This window comes from Tachysurus vachellii, chromosome 5 (assembly GCF_030014155.1).
Source record: "Tachysurus vachellii isolate PV-2020 chromosome 5, HZAU_Pvac_v1, whole genome shotgun sequence".
NCBI classification, from domain to species: domain Eukaryota; kingdom Metazoa; phylum Chordata; class Actinopteri; order Siluriformes; family Bagridae; genus Tachysurus; species Tachysurus vachellii.
Window position 1 is genome coordinate 26,849,776 of NC_083464.1, and position 17,917 is coordinate 26,867,692.

The window sequence follows — 17,917 nt, forward strand, 5'->3', positions numbered from 1 at the left end:
TTGCAGTTCCAAAGTTTTATAGAGTCATAGCATTTAAATAGCATTTCAAATTACTCATTAAGCTTAGATCATGAATTACCATAAAAATGGCCAAAAAAAAGTCATTTAGATTTAGAATAAGCTAATTGCTTACCAATTAATGTAATAAACAGCAAGCTATTTCTTGGCAGCTTTTCAATATATAAACCTGATGATTCTGTATTGATAGAATCTAAAAGGATTGCTAAATTATGGTTTTGTTATGGAGTACGTTTCTGTTCGAACTTCAAATCGGTGTGCAAATGAGCTTTAAGCACCTATTTATGTGTAATGTGTGTACAATTATGTTTATTGATGTCATGCTGTCATGGTATCACCCTGGTGACATTTTTGCATTCTTTCCTGGGTTGGCTTGTCATTAACTTATATGATGTATTATTAGCTTCAAACTCATTTGCAGCTGTTAAAGCAAGCCATAGCTGACCAGTGGAAGGGAAATTCCTGGAAAACTTGCCTTGGGTTCTGTGTTCAACAAAGCATCATTAATTCTCATGAGATGGAAGGTTTGAATGAGTGGGTGATAAAATGAACATTGTTATAATGATTTAAACCTTTGGTAGTGTACTTAATGTACCCTTAAAAAGCAGTGTTAATATATTACAACTAGAACAAAATTAGCCATTAGTTGTGAAATTTGTCTCAATTAAAATTTCCTACCGTGCTTGTTTGTTTTGGCTAAAGCCCATGGTATATGCTTTACATGTGTGCTTTGATAATGCAGCTTTACCTACACCACCTGATTAGTGTGTCCAGTTTTCCAAAAAACACAGAAACGTACCTTAAATTTTTAGGATTTCATGCTTGTAAATTCCCATTTATAACTCATATTGAGAAAAAAAGGACAAAACTTAGAGGGACAGGCTCAGGGGGCGTGTCGGTGGTCATATTATTTTACAACTTAATTGCACTAATAACAAAACACAGCAATACATCTTATATTTCCTATATTTTATATTAAAACTGAATGAAACTGGGTTAAAAACCTTAAAAAGGTGGCTATGACAAAATTACAGTACGACCATTTATCTATGTACTGATTATAAACTCTGTCCATTTCATCATAGCTGTCAAATATATATTTTTTTGTATATCGAGATTCTTTGTATGTTGCTATACCTCTCTTTATATGCTGCTATATTCATACATACAGTATATTCATACTTTATGTGGACACCTGCTTCACAAACTGTTGCCACAAAGTTGGGGCCAAGTTTGGTTTAATTGAACTCCAGTGGACACTATGGAAAACCTTTAGGATGACTTAGAATGACAACTGAACCCCAGGCTTTATCATCTGATCTCCTTAATGAACACAATTCCCTACAGCCACAATCTAATGGAAAGTCTTCTCTGAATAATGGAGGTTAATTGTAACAGTAAGACTAGACTCAGTCTGGAATGGGATGATCAAAGGGAACACATAAGTGTGATGGTCAAGTTTCTACAAACTACTGTCCATATAGTGTAGTGTACATGCTCAGATTTGTTGTATGTCTGATTGGGGTTTAGATCTCAATGTGTCAGTATTTTCAACAAATACTCATTTGTCTTTTAGCCTCTCTTCACACACCATGTTATTCATCCTACCACATGTATCTGTTTGAAATTTTAGGTTGCATATGTAAGTTCTAACTAGTGCAAGACTGCTAAGGAATTTAGATTGTATATTATATCACACAAGTAAATACAGGCAAAAAAAATCAGCTCTAATTTCCAGTTTGTCATGTTTTCTCACATAACGCAAAAGACTTACGAGAGGCAGTATGTACAACATATGCAAGGTCATTTCAGGGTGACATTCGATTTGCCATCATTTAAAAATGAAGAAATAAAGAAATAACATCACAATGAACTATTTCTAATAAATTTTTTACTCCGTATCACCAGAGCAACTCACAAACTACTTCAGCAAAACAAAATGTACATAACATCCTCGAATCCCCAGCTATATATCTTTTTAAATGCTGTTTTATATATATATATATATATATATATATATATATATATATATATATATATATATGACTAATGTTCAACTGATGCCATTAGAGGTTAACAAGAAACCACAAACTATAGGCTAAATACAAAGAGGCTCATGTTAACATTGTTTACACACGTTACACTTTAGCTTCATGCTAAACATACAGTACAGAGTACAGATAACGATTTGAGGTTTTTTGTATGTCCTGAAAATACAAGTTCGCATAATTAAAATATGTAGTCTGAATTATGTTAGTGCTCATATCATAATTTAAGATAATAAATTAAAAAAATGGATTTTATGTTTAAAATGTTTTTTTTTTTTTAATGTTAAATGTCTGATTTTACAGAAGTCTAATATGGAACGCATCCTACATTTTTAGCTATAATAACTATTTTATTTACCCTAACTATTTTATTTTTTTAGTAATAATCAGTGACTCCAAATGAAAACTACACTGTTAGCAGTAATTCCTTTCTCAGTTAATTTGGATCAACAAAGCATTTGTACATGTGTTAAATACTACAGTAAACCAAATCCGAAGCCAATTTTTTAAATCTTTTTTATTTGCAGAGACAATTTTAGCAACACAGTCAACGAGTTGAAAATGACTGATGATTAAATCCAGAATGTACCATGCTGTAGTAAATAAAACTTACTCAAGTCAGGAAAACTTTTTTCCATTCTTTCACTATTACAGTATGACTCTCTTATTGTGGCTTACTAACACTCAGGAAGTGATGTAAATGGAAGTTTTAATGGAATCTTTTAACAGTTTAAGGAGCTGGACAATGATCCCAGACAGAGTACAAAACAATTAGGAAAATCTGCAAGGTGGACGTATTTGCTGATGCAATAGCAGGCTGTTTTGCTTTCCCATCATTTGCTGGTGTCTGGTTTTATTAGAGCACAATGCACCCCATTTTGTGCCCAGACAGGTTGCAGCTGACTGGAAGGCTTTGAAACTTAAATAACCACTCTTTACAACCACGGTGAACAGAAAAGCATCTTGCAAAGCACAACATCTCAAACAATTGGCCGATAAGAGTGGAACCAGGTGTAGTCTTTTGCTGTTGTATCTCAAGTTTTGATATGATGTAGTTGCTAAATGTTTTTCTGCTATGTTCAGGTTTCTATTCAAGTGAAATTATTGGGTTCATATTTTGGTACTTTAACTAAACATTTGCATGGATGATGCTTATGCTGTTACACATAAATACCTGTTACACACAGTAAAGAGGGCAATCTAGCACAACGATGCAAATGATCTGCCTACATTTTGTGTTATCCCTTGATATTTAGTACTAGAACTTATTATATTTCTATTAGACTACTGCTATATTATCACTACACTCCCAAGCTCTTAATATACCCTTCCATTCTAAAAATATAACAAATCATTAGTCTGTTCTGAAGTTTAATAAAATTGAGAATACAATTTCACCTGAGGGTTTGAGAAAAAAAAAAACCTTTCTGTGTATTAGTTATAGAAGACAGATAACTTATCAGCTCGCTTTTAACACATTGGCTGTGCTCCAGATGCCGGTGGTTCAAAGACGTATATATTTAAATGAAATGACTGGTTAACACCTGAACCTGTGACTGTGAACTATAGAAGTCAGCTAACTTTCCATCTTATTTTATTCCATATTACAAACAAACAAATGGCTGATTTGAGATAAATTTCAATGTTACAGTATTGTTGATAATGTCAGTGATACACTGCATCTAGACACACTGTATAAACACTTCATAAGTGAAAAAATGCTAAGTAAACGTCTCCTCACAGAATATCATCAGATTGATAATATCATACGTTAAAGTCACTCTGTAAGAACAGAAACACTTTTTTTTAATGCTGATATCCTAAATTTGTGATTTGTGAATACTAAACACACACAAATTGAATGCGTGCCACAGACAGACATCGAGATTAAGATGTTTTTTTTTTTTGCCTTTTGGCTCATCGTAGTGAAAATCAGACCTGAAATTCTGTGCTGACTCACTGAAGGTCATTCCACAAATCTCATTATTCAGCCAGGTGCCAATTATACAGTAAATGATGTGGAAAGATGCAATATGACCACAGGCAGTTGAAGGAGTGCAAAAGGGGAGGTGAAATGTGGAAAAACAACCATAAATAGTCAGTTTTCCCGCATAAATGGGTTTCCAGGAGAACAAGGGCTGCTTCAGTTGCTCCAATTAGCATGGTATGTGGTAGAGAGGACAACACCTGAAAAATCAGCATCTGAAGGTCAACCCTCAAATACATTATTCAAACAAGCCCTATTTCTGTATTAAATTATGTGGAAAAGATGTGATATGATCGTGTGCGGTCTGTCATAAAGGGGGAGATTGAATGTGGAAAACTTTGATCATTTTTTTATACGTTTCCTGCATAAATTTTTTTCCAGGATCCTTGTCATCACAGCCCACGGATGAGTTTAGCTTCTAAATGGATACTTGATCAATGAAACTAAGATGCAATCTTAGATGCAAGATGTGTTTGAATAATTTGGTCATTCTTCCACAAAAATATAATTACTGGAAAATACAGGAAATCTCATGCAAACACTGATTAGCTGATGATCATCAAGATCTTAGCAAAATATGTCTGCTGAACATATGAGAATGTTGAACTGTTTGAAACGTGAGAGCAATATTAAAACCCGCTTGTCAAGCTCAAGTAAACCATGAATTCATGAGCAGACAACGGAATAATGGTCTATGTTCAGAACTTATAAAGCAAAGGCAACCACAACAGCAACAGGAAAAATGAGCTGTAGATTATCACATTCTTTAAGAACTCAGTTGTTTTAAAAGGACCTATATACCAATACAGAAGCACAATGTCCTCTGAAAGTAGATGTAGATGTGTTTATCTAGTTAATTAGTTGGTGTAAGAGTATGGAGAAGGCTTGCAGCACTTGCAGTTCTTTAACAGCTCTATCTAACGGCTTATTTTGTACCAGACATGTAGTGCTTTTTTAATACCTTCGAAACATAATTATTACAAAGATTGAATATGGCATTTGTTTCTATGTTTGTTAAAACACAGAGGATACAAAAAAATTGTCTTTGAATCTTTATTGACTCCTGGCCAAGCACACTCAAGGACAAAGTTTACGGGCTGCACACACGTTCAGTAGCACTCAGGATATCTGGTTTCCTGAGTTAGTCCCTGTTTGATGGATTGACACTGTAGCCAGCACGTGTCTATGTGTTGATTCTGCTTTAGATATAAGCCCTTACCAAATGAACATACTGTAACAACATTTCAGACTGAGATTGTGTAGGGATGAACAACGTTAAATCTAAACCTGCCAGAGAAACTATTTCCTCCTTTAGTCTATAAGGTAGCAGTGGTTCATGACCGTAGGTCACAGAGAGGAGCTACTGTAGGACACAAATAAGGACATCAAACAAAATTAAATGAAAGTGGCCGTTGAAAATCGACAACATACAGTCTATCAGCTTGTTTTGAGCACTTTTACATGTGCCTCTATTTTTTCAAGGTAATATCATGGACCAGAATGAGATATTTCAGAAAAATGTCCAGCCCAACAGACTCTCAAAAAACACTGGAGAATTGGTACAAAGCATTTGAGTAGTAAAACAAGTAAATCAAATGTTTTTTATACATTTATTTTTCCACTCCCTGTTATCATAATCCCTATTACCTCTCACAAACATTGCAATTTTTTGCAATACTTCTTTTTGTGAATATTTCTTTTTTCATTGAAAATTAATTATTACTGATCTTGTTCCTGATAAATAGCTATGAAACTCGCAGCCATGAAAGAATTTTTTTAAGTAATCTGGCAACCCTGTTATTTATGTTTGTGTCCACTGCTCCTTCCTCAGTAAGGACAGTATGCGGCACAGAGACTGCTGCCCATTTGAACCCCTTAGTGCTTGTTGCCAGTCCCATTTTTGACCACTACGTGAAATAATAACAGCAGAAATGACTCTAAGCTAAGTGGGACAGTAAGTTTGCTGCCCCACAACTGCAAAACATCTTGAGGAACACTGACTTATATATGTCAAACAGCAACACTATTTAAAATCACTGGTGTTTTAACAATTTAAAAGGTACAGACTTGTGAATGAAAACTTGAAGATTAATATTTGCTGAACGGCTTTAATGAACGTTGGGGCTCTGCCCTACCTGACACTATTTAGGAGTCACCACTGCAAGAAGGATTTCGGATGTTTCTTTTATAACACCTCAGGCTTTAATATTAGAACTGTGTACTGAAGTACTCAATGTTGTCACTGACATCACTAAAGTTTGTGTTTGCTCTATAGTAAAGTAACTTATCAGTCTCATCCAAAATCAGCTGCAGAGAAAATCCACTCGAGTATCTCCCATGTAGTCACTTTCTCCTTTCAACAAAAAATATAGTTACATGTACATTTGAATTGAAGTGTAACAGTATCCGGTATATAGAATTATAACAATAGTGATATTCTGCATGAATCCTGGAGCAAGCAAATTCAAAAAATAAAAATTATATAGAAAAAAAAAACATTTAAATATCATATACATCAGTTAATCTGATGTATATCGACTTGTTTGTGTTATGCTGAGACTTTAAATAGGTTATTGTTGACCCCAGTCGCCCTCCTTCCCCACTTGCCGGTCACTCACCGGCAGGTAAACGGCTGGACAGAGCTCGGCGTGCAGGATCATGAGCAGGATCCCGAGGAGAGCGGCTCCGAGCGCACATGCGCAAAGGCGCCGCTTGTCCTCCAGAAGGAACTTTCTGTCTCTGAGTCTATACAAACTGCCTCCCTCGATCGGGCTCATCCGCTTGCCTGGGTGCGATAGTGACACCGTGATGTCAGTCGTATCGCCGTTGCGGCTTCCGAGCCCGTCCACTTTGCCGTCAGAGTGCGAGTTACGCACGCTCATTTCCATTACGGCTACCCAAAACAAATAAACACACGCGAGCACGAAACGCTAGTGCCTCCCCCACTCTTCAGTCACCACCCTCCCGTCCCCCTTTCACCCATCCGAGCGCATTCGCGTACCCAATTCGGGGAGACATGACACAGAGGAGACGCACGCGACTTAACGTGAGTAACACACAACTATGTACATAGACGCACATAAACTGTAGCGCAAACCTCGCGCCCACCTGAGCTTCCCTTGCGCACTCCACTCTGTCATTGGCTCAACTCCTATCGGCTCGCTATTGGACATAAAAGAGCTCTACGTAAGATGACATGTATTAAACTACTTAAGGCGCTTACGTGCCATTTGGGATTCGATCCAAGTCTGCAATGCTGCTTAGAAAATGACCCAAACACACAAATTAGATGTACAACGTCAATCAAATAGCTGCCATATATTATCTAGGAAACTCAGAAAACATTTATATTTATTCATTTATTAAGTAACGGTAGTAAATGCTAAAAAAAAAGAAACAAAGAAACAAAGAAAGCAAGCAAACAATCAAACAAACAAATGATTTACTAAATTTCTAAGTTCATTCATAAATGGCATTAATATAAGAACGCCAATGTCTTAATGTCAGTACTTTAATTGCTTGCATTTACTTATAATACATTGATAAAATGTATAGCCTAATGTTTCCTCATTATATAACCGTAAAGATCAGGTGTCTTTGACGAATTGATTAAAGACAGTGCTACAAAATGGTAAATTTGTGTAAAGGACGACCTCTACTGGAGGACTAGTTAAGTAGCAGGTTGGCAGGTAAAATGAAATACGTCCCACACACTGGCCTACAGCCAGTGTCGGCGCCAGAGAATAGAGAATGAGGGGGCCTATCTCGTTCACATACTATTACTATTATTAAACTTCAATAAAATATTAAACGTGTCACTCACTGTAAACTATAATTTATCATGACTCTAAAGTGCAAGACTCGCGAAAACACACGCAAATTAGCCACCAGCATATAACCAAACGTACTAAAGCAAAAAGGCATCTTACCTTTAGAAGAGCTGCAGGCGACGAGAGGAAGAATTACATTTTTGAAGAACAAGGTCCTCCAACGAATGGCGATTTTTTTTCGTAAGGTCCCGAACAAATGCAAGATGCACGAGTTGAGACTTACGAGTGTGGCTCATTGCTCGTCTGTGGTCCGTAAAGACGTTCTTTAGTGCTGAGAAGGAGTTCTCACACATGGCAGTGGAGGCCCCGAACGTGACCGCAACTTTTAGCGCAGACAAAACACTGGGCATAGCTTTCAACTTTGTGTTGTTCAGAAATAAGTCTCATAACCGTCATTTTCTGTTGACTTTCCTCTGTCTTAATTCTGGAGATATATTGCTTTGCAACGATGCATTCTGTTTCCACAATGGTGCAATTTGTTAAATCCATAATAGGCTTCATAGACTCAACATTTAAAAACGTCTCACTTTCTGGATCAAGAGCGGAAAGCGCTGCAGCCAACTTTGAATTACGTTCACTAAAACGCGTTCCCATTTCACCCAGAATGTAATTGTTTGGACTATGTTAGCACTGCATTATGGGTTAGTACAATTATTATTTTTTTTAATGAACTTATACTCTTTATTCTTTAACCAGTATTCATGGTATAATAAAAGTAATTTGTAAAACATTTTTTTATATTATTAAGTTCGTTATTATTTTGAGAAGTAAGGGGGCACAGTGACTCAAGTGGCCGGGCCACGCCCCCCAGGGCCCGCTCGTGGAGCCGACACGGCCTACAGCAAATTACAACAGTAGTACATCGGTTATTAGTGATACGTGCGCTGACTTTATTACAAATCATCCACTCATTACAACTATAAAGTTTATTGACTACACACACCTTGGTTAACACTCATGATATATGGATGTCCAACAAGATTGAGAGCTTTATGGTTAATGTTTGTAGCGCTAAGAACATCTAGACAAACAACATAGGACCTAAACCTAAAGAAAATAATTTCTTATCCGGTCAAGTAGGTTTTGAGCTTTGCCTTTGCTGACAGCTTTTTTCAACTCAGTACATTTATATTCAATATTTTTACTGTCATTACTCATCTTTGTGATTTCTCTATACAGTGATGCCTCAAGATACGAGCGCTTTGACATACGAATTTTTTGAGATACGAGATGTGAGGTGCGGACCATCTGCGGATCCGTAATTTTCGGATCCGTTTTAAGCGTTGGATCCGTTAAAAAATTAACTTGTGCGACTACACCGCATCTGATATGCCGACCGGACAGGTTTTTATTAAAACGACCGGCAGATGTTAGTGAGGAAAGAGTGACAAAAAAGGCAAAAACAAGTGAAGAGAAAAGCGATGAAGAAAATTAAGCAAAATTAATGTAAAGAAAACAGAAATTGTAGCAATAAAGTTCAGTTAAGAGAATTTCAGTTCTGTCAGGACCACTTTGTCAAAAGAGAATTTATTAGATGATATGCATACAGTTAGTGTTGACGGTATGGTTCTGTTCTGGGCAAGAATCCACGCGCCCGTCCGTGCGCCAGCGTGGACAGAGCGCGGAGAGCAGCGACTAGAAAATAGAATAGACCCCCGTATAACAGAACCACTAATCATGCATAGTATTAGATTTGCTCGCTTACGCGTTGTTGGAAAGTAATAAATGAATGAATGGATAAATAAATAATTAAATAATTAGAGAGAGAGAGAGAGAGAGAGAGAAAAGTATGTGGAGATTTATGACGTAAACTGGTACAACAAACACAGGTTCCGGCATGGTGGAGTCGGGGTTGGAGGAGGGAGTTAAATCGCAGAAGCAGCAAAGCGCTATAGAGTGGCTCTATGAATGGGAATTTAAATCTTCGGGTAATATGGATGTCGTAACTGGATTGGTGCGCGTTGTGGACAGCTGATTAACAGCTGATGCATGCTTGACCACGTGGCCTGCTAGAACTAACGTGATGCTTGATTTAGTCATTCATTCATTCATTCATTCATCTTCTACCGCTTATCCGAACTACCTCGGGTCACGGGGAGCCTGTGCCTATCTCAGGCGTCATCGGGCATCAAGGCAGGATACACCCTGGACGGAGTGCCAACCAATCGCAGGGCACACACACACTCTCATTCACTCACGCAATCACACACTACAGACAATTTTCCAGAGATGCCAATCAACCTACCATGCATGTCTTTGGACCGGGGGAGGAAACCGGAGTACCCGGAGGAAACCCCCGAGGCACGGGGAGAACATGCAAACTCCACACACACAAGGCGGAGGCGGAAATCGAACCCCCAACCCTGGAGGTGTGAGGCGAACGTGCTAACCACTAAGCCACCGTGCCCCCCTATGCTTGATTTAAGTTTGTTAATTTTAGTGAAGTTTAGTTAAGTTCCATTTAAGTGTAAAGTAGCATTAAGAGTGTACAGTAGCGAGTAAGTGAACGAAAGCTTAAGTGTACGTACGAGACAAAATTCCTCCTGTTTACTCCTCCCTCAACCTCCGTGCGCATCTTCCGTAAAGTAAAACCAGTTTATTTTTTTTAACATTCTCTTTTATTACTGTATGTTTTTATACAATATTTATAAATACATGTACTCTACATTTTTCATATTCAAAACACATAAACAAAACAAATGGAGTGGAATTTTGCGAGCTGGAACGGATTAATGGGATTTCAATTCATTTAAACGGGAAAATTGTTTTGAGATACGAGCAATTTGAGATAAGAGCAAAGTCACGGAACGAATTAAACTCGTATCTCGAGGCACCACTGTAGTTAGGTCTGATCCTCATCAGTCCAATTCTGAATCTGGACAGATTCATATATATATATATATATATATATATATATATATATATATATATATATATATATATATATATATATATATATATATAACAATTTAATAATAAAATGTGTAATATTGAGCCTAGCTTGTGGTATCCTGGGACGTTAAATATCGTCCCTATGGAAACCGATGGGCTTGTGATAGGTTTGTGTGTAAATGATGTTTTTCGCTGTAAATATATTTTATTTATCGCCAGTTAATGTGCTTTTTGTACTGTGAAAGGTTCACTCACCGGCAGGTAAACGGCTGGACAGAGCTCGACGTGCAGGATCATGAGCAGGATCCCGAGAAGAGCGGCTCCGAGCGCACACGCGCAAAGGCGCTGCTTGTCCTCCAGCAGGAACATTCTCTCTTTAAGTGAGTACAAACTGTCAACACTGATCGACTTCATTTGCTTGCCTCGGTGCGAGAGCGTCACCTTGATGTCCGTCGAATGGCCGGTACGAAAAAAACCCAAAACATACACTAGTACGCAAATGCGATGTCTCTTCATAGTCTTAATTTACCGTTGTCCGGTCTCTTTTTCACACATTCGAGCGCATTCACGTGTCAAACTTGACATGGATGAGACGCACATGTGAGAAACGTTCCGCGAGACGCACATTAACTCTAGAGCAAACTTTGCGCTCACCTGTGCTTCCCTTGCGCACTACACTATATCACTAGCTGAATCAGAAAAGGGCTCCTTGTTGGACATAGAATAACCCACCAATACCAAAAGGTATTTATGCATTAATTCAGGCCCTTAAAGTGACATTTTGGGATAAGCTTTGTTTGCTTATAAAACTGACAAATTAGATAAACAAGGCTATAAAGTATAGAAACCTATTATTTCATACTCTGATCTAAGGTACGTAAAAAGGTGACAGTGATACCGAATCCCCAAGTCCCGGTGTTCTGTTTCCAGTGTGAATGAATCTTCTCTCTGGACTTGCCTGATCCATCCGAAAGCCCTACGTCTGGTTGGAGTCTCGTCGCTTGACGGTGCTCAATGCTACTGGGGACTTTGAACTGCTGTTTCGTACGGTCAGGTCTCCCGAACATTTGAATAAATTGTCTCAAGGAGTTTTTTCTTGCTACCATTGCGTCAGGTCTGCTCATTTGGGATCAATATAAAATTCTGTAATTTTTATTATAGTCATGTCATTTCAACCATATGTAGCTACGCAGTACACAGTGAAATAAGACAACTAACATCTTGGTGCCAGATAACACAGCAAACTTCAGAGGTATTCTAGAATCCATGCTTTGACAGCTCAGAAGTGTTGGAAGCACAAGAGGGACTTACACAGTATTACGCATGGGATTTTAATGTTATGGCTAATAATAAATATATATATGGTATATAATGAAGATTAGGGGTCTGATTTCCGCCTTCACCATGTGTGCATGGATTTTGCATTTTTGCTCCCTTTGCTTTGATGCTTTCCTCAGTGTACTCCAGGTTCCTCCAGCAGTCCAAAGTTATGTATTGTAAAGAGTATGTGTGCGATTGTGCCCTGTGATGGGGTGTCCCCTGTCTTGATTGATGGATGGATTGCTCATAACTGCTTTATCCTGGTCAAGATCTGGAGCCAATATCCAGAAACGCTGGGTGTGAAGCAGGGTATTTGCTGGACAAACAAGTCTGATCCATGAAAGCCCCACCTTGGAACTTACAGGAGTGAGAAATGATGCAGGTTCAGGGGCATCATTCACCTACTATTTTTTACTAAATCAGTTTTGTGATCGTTTAAGCTATAGGGTTTTTGCTGACAAAAACCACAAGCGCACACAAATGCTGATTATTGTAAATTACTACTACATAAACAGCAAAGCAGCACCTACCACATCAGTGTGAAGGGGCATGACACCTCTGGGTAGGGTAGATAAATATTGATCTACAATTAATCAATCAATCTGATTGTGTAAAGGGTAACCTCTAGTGAAAGACTAATTAAGTAACAGTTTGGCATGATGGCATATAGAGAGTAAAACACTGCTCTTAAATGATATTCAATTTTATTTGTATATAACTTTTAACAATGGACATTCTCTAAAAGTAGCTGTACAGAATATAAAAAATATAGAACTTTCAAGAACTAGAAATTTCAAGGTTTAATATAAGACTTGTATAAAAATGTATTTAAATTCATCCCTAATGAGTAAGCCTGAGGTGACTGTGACAAGGAAAAGACTTAAAAGGGAGAGTGTGATTATTAATCATCATAAACACCAGAGAATGAGATTATAAACAATGACCTTTCTACAGTCGTATACAGTCATTTGGAGTTGTGTAAACAAGGAGCTCCTGAGCAACTCGTAAGTTATCATAACATCTGAGTTCAATATAGAGTTAACACTAACTCCTTGATGCTGAAGCCTTCAAATGGTTAATTAACAGGATACAGCATATGTAGAATGTTATTTTGTGTATTAAAAGGTTGTTATCCTCAAGGTCTTTTTGGGGTTGGCATCTTCTATTTGAATGTCCGAAATCTTCATGAAGCAGAATCCAACTGGAGCTAGCATCCTGAGAAAAAACAAGCAAGTGGAGAGGAATTGATATTGATATACAAGTAAACCTTGATATTTTACGTAGCATGATAGAAGACTGGATAAATACATGGTAGCTTAACTATTTAGAGCATTGTAAGGAAGTAGCAATAATTATCAATTCAAAACGGTACAGTCAGTGTATGATAAAATTGTAGTTATTTGATCATGATGGTCTAGATATGATTATTTTCTAGACCTGGTAAGAACTCTGTCGGCTGCATAGTGAACTAACTATAGCTTGTTTATTGAAGATGCAGGACAACCACTTAGTAAATCATTACAATAGTCTAATCTAGAGATCTGAATGCAGGAACTAGCATCTCTGCATCAGATACATATATGTTTCTTAGCTTGGCAATATTTCTAAGGTAGGTTTCTGTAACATGGGAGGTATGATTTTCAAAAGATATGTTGCTGTCTAATGTAACACCAAGGTCTTTCACAGTAGAGCTAGTAATAACAGCACATACTTGTAAATGCACAGGTAGGCATTTACTATGTGTACAGGTAGTCTCAACCATTTTGATGACCCTGAATACCTGTGTAACTTTGTAAAAAATCTAGGAGAATGACGAGATTTTTAGCATCGAATGCAGCACTAAGATAAACCAAAACTAAAAGTGAGCTGCAGACTTGGTCTGAAGCTAAAAACAAATCATTCTGATTCTCTCAATTTTTTCAGTGAATATTGATTAATACTTTCAATTTTTTAAGTGAGGAAATTCATACAATTGTACACTACTAAACTGTGATGATTAGCTCTTTTCAGAAATCTGATTTTCTGGTAATCTAGCCACTGTGCTAAATAAGAACCTGGGAATGTTTTTTTCTAATTTCTACAGTATGAGTTTGCGCAGGTGCTAGCAGCTTTTCCAGCAGCTTTTCAAGCTTTTCATCAAAATTAACCAAAAGGTCTGAATGAAATGTGCAAACTCTTTTATAAAATCAACATAGGGCTCTGGGAGTCTATACATGGTGACAAGAGCAAGAGATAGTAGGGATTTGTTTTTGTACATTTGAGAGCGAAACATTAAGAGCAAGCAATTCAAATGATTTAAACCTGAATCTTGTACTCGGAGTAACAGTAAGAAAATTAGCCACAACACAACCTCCATGACCAGTCTGATGGAGGTTCTAGTAAGGCAAAGTGCATCAAGTCTGTTATCTGAGGTAATTTCATTTACTATAAGTGCTTTGGGTGTTTAGAAGCCCAAACTTTAGAAAGGGTTTTTTGATTGCTTATACAGTATCACATGTTTCTGCTTTAACTGTGATAAGATTATTCCTAGATCTTGTAGTGAATGTACTCTATGATCTCACTGTTTTGAAGAACAGACACGGTTTCTACAGAACGGGCTATATGTACATTTGAATGTGTGTAATTGTGACTAAAGATACGGCATACAAGATGCTGTCCGACAGGCGTTCCAGTCCAGATCTGCTGGGGTGCAGACCATCAGTGTGGAAAAGCCTAAGGTGCGCCCAGAAAACATTCCATTTATCAACATTTACAGTCAATTTACATGACTGTAAAAATACAAGCCTTTTACCAGAGAGAAATACGGAAAGATAAGAAACAAGGGCACTTAAAAAAAAATGCTATATGTGATATATGCTCTGACATCTTGTGAATCAGTGTCTGTGCTACTTTGAAAATCACCCACTCAATACAGATATAAGTAGTTTATACATGTGTTCTGTAGCAATCAGTACATCTGGTTTCCTGAGTTAGTCCCTGTTTGGTCTATCAGGCCCAGTCTGGCTGTCAGATGATGTTGAAAAAAATCCCTGTGGCCTGCTTGCTTTTTTGCCTTCAATGCTGGCTACTGGCTGGCGAATCCTGACATTTCTAGAAATGATCTTTGACCAATATAATTAAGTTTAATTGGTTAATAAATTGTAGAGCTACTAGTATTGCCATGCCGCTGATCATCATCATTCCCCTCATCAACGTCCAGCTTCTATAAATAATGTAAAACATAAATCATGTAGATGGACTGAAGAATGGATGCAAAGTAGCCAGATGGAGGTGAGAGGGACATTGGCAGGAAAATAAAAGAACTGTCACTAATCTGTTTTGGTTTTTCCACACTAAAATTTAAATGCCTGGAGATAATCAGTTTCAGAGATACTTAAACCAGCCTATCTATCTATCAACAACCATGTGACAGTCAAAGTCACTGAGATAATTTTTTTTTCCAAATTCTGAAGTTTGATTTGAACATTAACTGAAGCTATTGGACTGTATCTACATGATTTTATGCATTGTGCTACTGCCTCATGAATGCCCCATGTCCACTTCCTTATGCCTGCAAAATAGTCTGTGTAGCTGTGTTATTTGCCCGATAAGATAAAGATCAGTCATTCTGATGACAAAGCCCTAATCTTGGCCTGATATAAATATTTGCGGCCTCCTTCAAAACCTTCCACAGCTCATGAATGCTTAGGATATTGACAGTTTAATAATTAATGACATTTCAATTGTTTTATGTTCTAAGCCTCTTGAACAGAATAAAATGCTCTTTCAACTCAGAGTTCCTACTGGGGATGGTTTTCTTAGCCCCAAGCTCCCCAATCTCAAATCAATTTGGCTGCTCACTCACAAGCAGGTGATCGGTGTGTGTGGTGCAGGAAAAAAAACCCTCTTAATGCTGGTTTAAATTCTAATTTGTGTAAAGGAGAACCTCTAGCGTTGGACGCCTAAAAATAACACACATTCCTAACTCAATAGCTTTCAGCAGTGTTAAACTGTTCACTGTGATGCATGCCTTGACATTATTTGTTTCAGGAACTCACTCAGTATAGAAACATATAGGTATGTCGTCCATCACTGAAATGTTTCCTAATTATAGCCCACTTCATCAAACTCTCTAACATATGTGAAACATTGTAAAGTGGTCCATGTTTTGTATTCCCCATGTTTTATGTTACCATGCTGGAAATTACAACTCATTATTAACAAAGTTTTTTTTTTGATTTCTTATACTGTAGTTATTGTTTTGTTTGGACCATTGAACTGGTCCTCCAGGAATAAAAGCTCTACAGCAGTCATGAATAGCCAAAATATTAGTATACACACTTAATTAATGAGTCTAATATATTTTATTTTACATTTAAATGTGCCATTGGCTGTTTGGTGTATTTTTTGGGGCTTATTTGAGCATGTATGTGGCCTTTCTGCAATTGTATATGTTAGGGATGAGCGAGTACAGCATTATCTGTATCTGTATCCTTATCTGTTAACCATATGAATTATCTGTGTCTGTACTCGGAGTGGGTTGGGCCTAACCCGAAAGTAGGCGGAGTTTGTCTTGGGCTTTAACCGGTATGTTATTTTAAGCATGCAATTGATATGGGTTGATCAGAAATTGTTATATTTATTGCTGATTAGAAAAATATTTACAGGACAGCATCAGGATTGAGCTTCAGATCAATGGTTTTGATCACGATAGCAAACGAACTATATTACAGAACAAGTTGTGCAACAATGAAAACAAAACAATGCAGTGCAATTATGAAGTAAAATGTAATGAACAACATAACTTTCTTTTTTAACTTTTAAAAAAAAAAAAAAAAATTTTTATGATCAGTGTGATTTATTTATTTATTTTTTGTTCTTTTTTATTTTTTTATTTCCACACCAGGTGTGTGTGTGTGAGTGTGTGTGTGGCTTAATAATTCATTTGTAATATTTATAACACTAGCTTACTACCTTTATGTTTTTATGAAATACAGCAAAAACGTGTCAGACACTCAGTGTCTGGTTACTGGTTAGAGACAGCTGAAGGTTTAAAAAAGAAAAAAAATAGACGCAAGAGACGCAATGCGAGTCGCATTCTACCAAGCAAGCACCACGTCTGAATGAACCCACGTTTACCAGAACTCTACTGGTTAGTAAGTACGTATTATTATCGTTACAACCCGAAGTAAAAAGCTGAAGAAACCCTAAACGTTAACGGAAAAGACCTCAGAACCCGAGTGACTGAGGGAGAGACAGAGAGCTGTTCTGTGTGTGACTGTGAGTGAGCAGAGCGAGACACAGCAACTCAATACATCTGTATGTGTGTAGGGGAGGGGCGCTGTGACTAGCCTATCACAGAACGCTGACACAATCAGCTACCCAATGAGGATTTTCATTCAATCCGAGCGCAGATATTGACTCGTATTACTCGTATAATACTCGTACTTGGCAGAAGTGCTTTATCCGTACCGGATACTTGTTTCAGCCGAGTATCCGGCTCATCTCTAGTGTATGTGTAATAGATGAGAAAACATCATGAGTGAGATTCTGACACTAAAAAAAGTCTATTGATTAAACAATGTTTGGATTCAAATCATAACCAAAATGTTTAGTGGTTAATAACATCCAAATTCAAATCGTAATTTAGTCACAATGTCACATCACACTTAGAAAATTTGTCAGAAGTTTTGCAGAAAAATGACACCCATGTTGGCCTCTCAGCAAAGAATGAGCCTTTTACCAGAGAGAAATCCGGAAAGATAAGAAACAAGGGCACTTCAATTTTTAATACTCTGTGTGCCTGAGGTTTGATTATAATTGACATTGTTGGTGACCCTGTT

At 37.3% G+C, this 17,917-nt stretch overlaps 1 protein-coding gene across 3 annotated transcripts in view; it reads right to left on the bottom strand.

Annotated features, from left to right (window-relative positions):
• The window catches only part of kcnn4 (potassium intermediate/small conductance calcium-activated channel, subfamily N, member 4), a 39,521-nt gene extending 28,284 nt beyond the window's left edge, over positions 1-11,237 (bottom strand). Inside the window, exon 1 of one of the 3 annotated variants that reach the window (XR_009648475.1) lies at positions 6,672-7,178. Coding sequence is in view for 2 of the 3 variants with exons in the window: in XM_060870849.1 (XP_060726832.1) it covers positions 6,672-6,941 (270 nt within the window). In the remaining variant the exon portion in view is untranslated. Of the gene's footprint in view, positions 1-6,671; positions 7,179-11,030 lie in introns of those variants that run through there. The other 2 variants (XM_060870850.1, XM_060870849.1) reach the window with 2 other exon arrangements.
• Between the last annotated feature and the right edge of the window lie 6,680 nt (positions 11,238-17,917).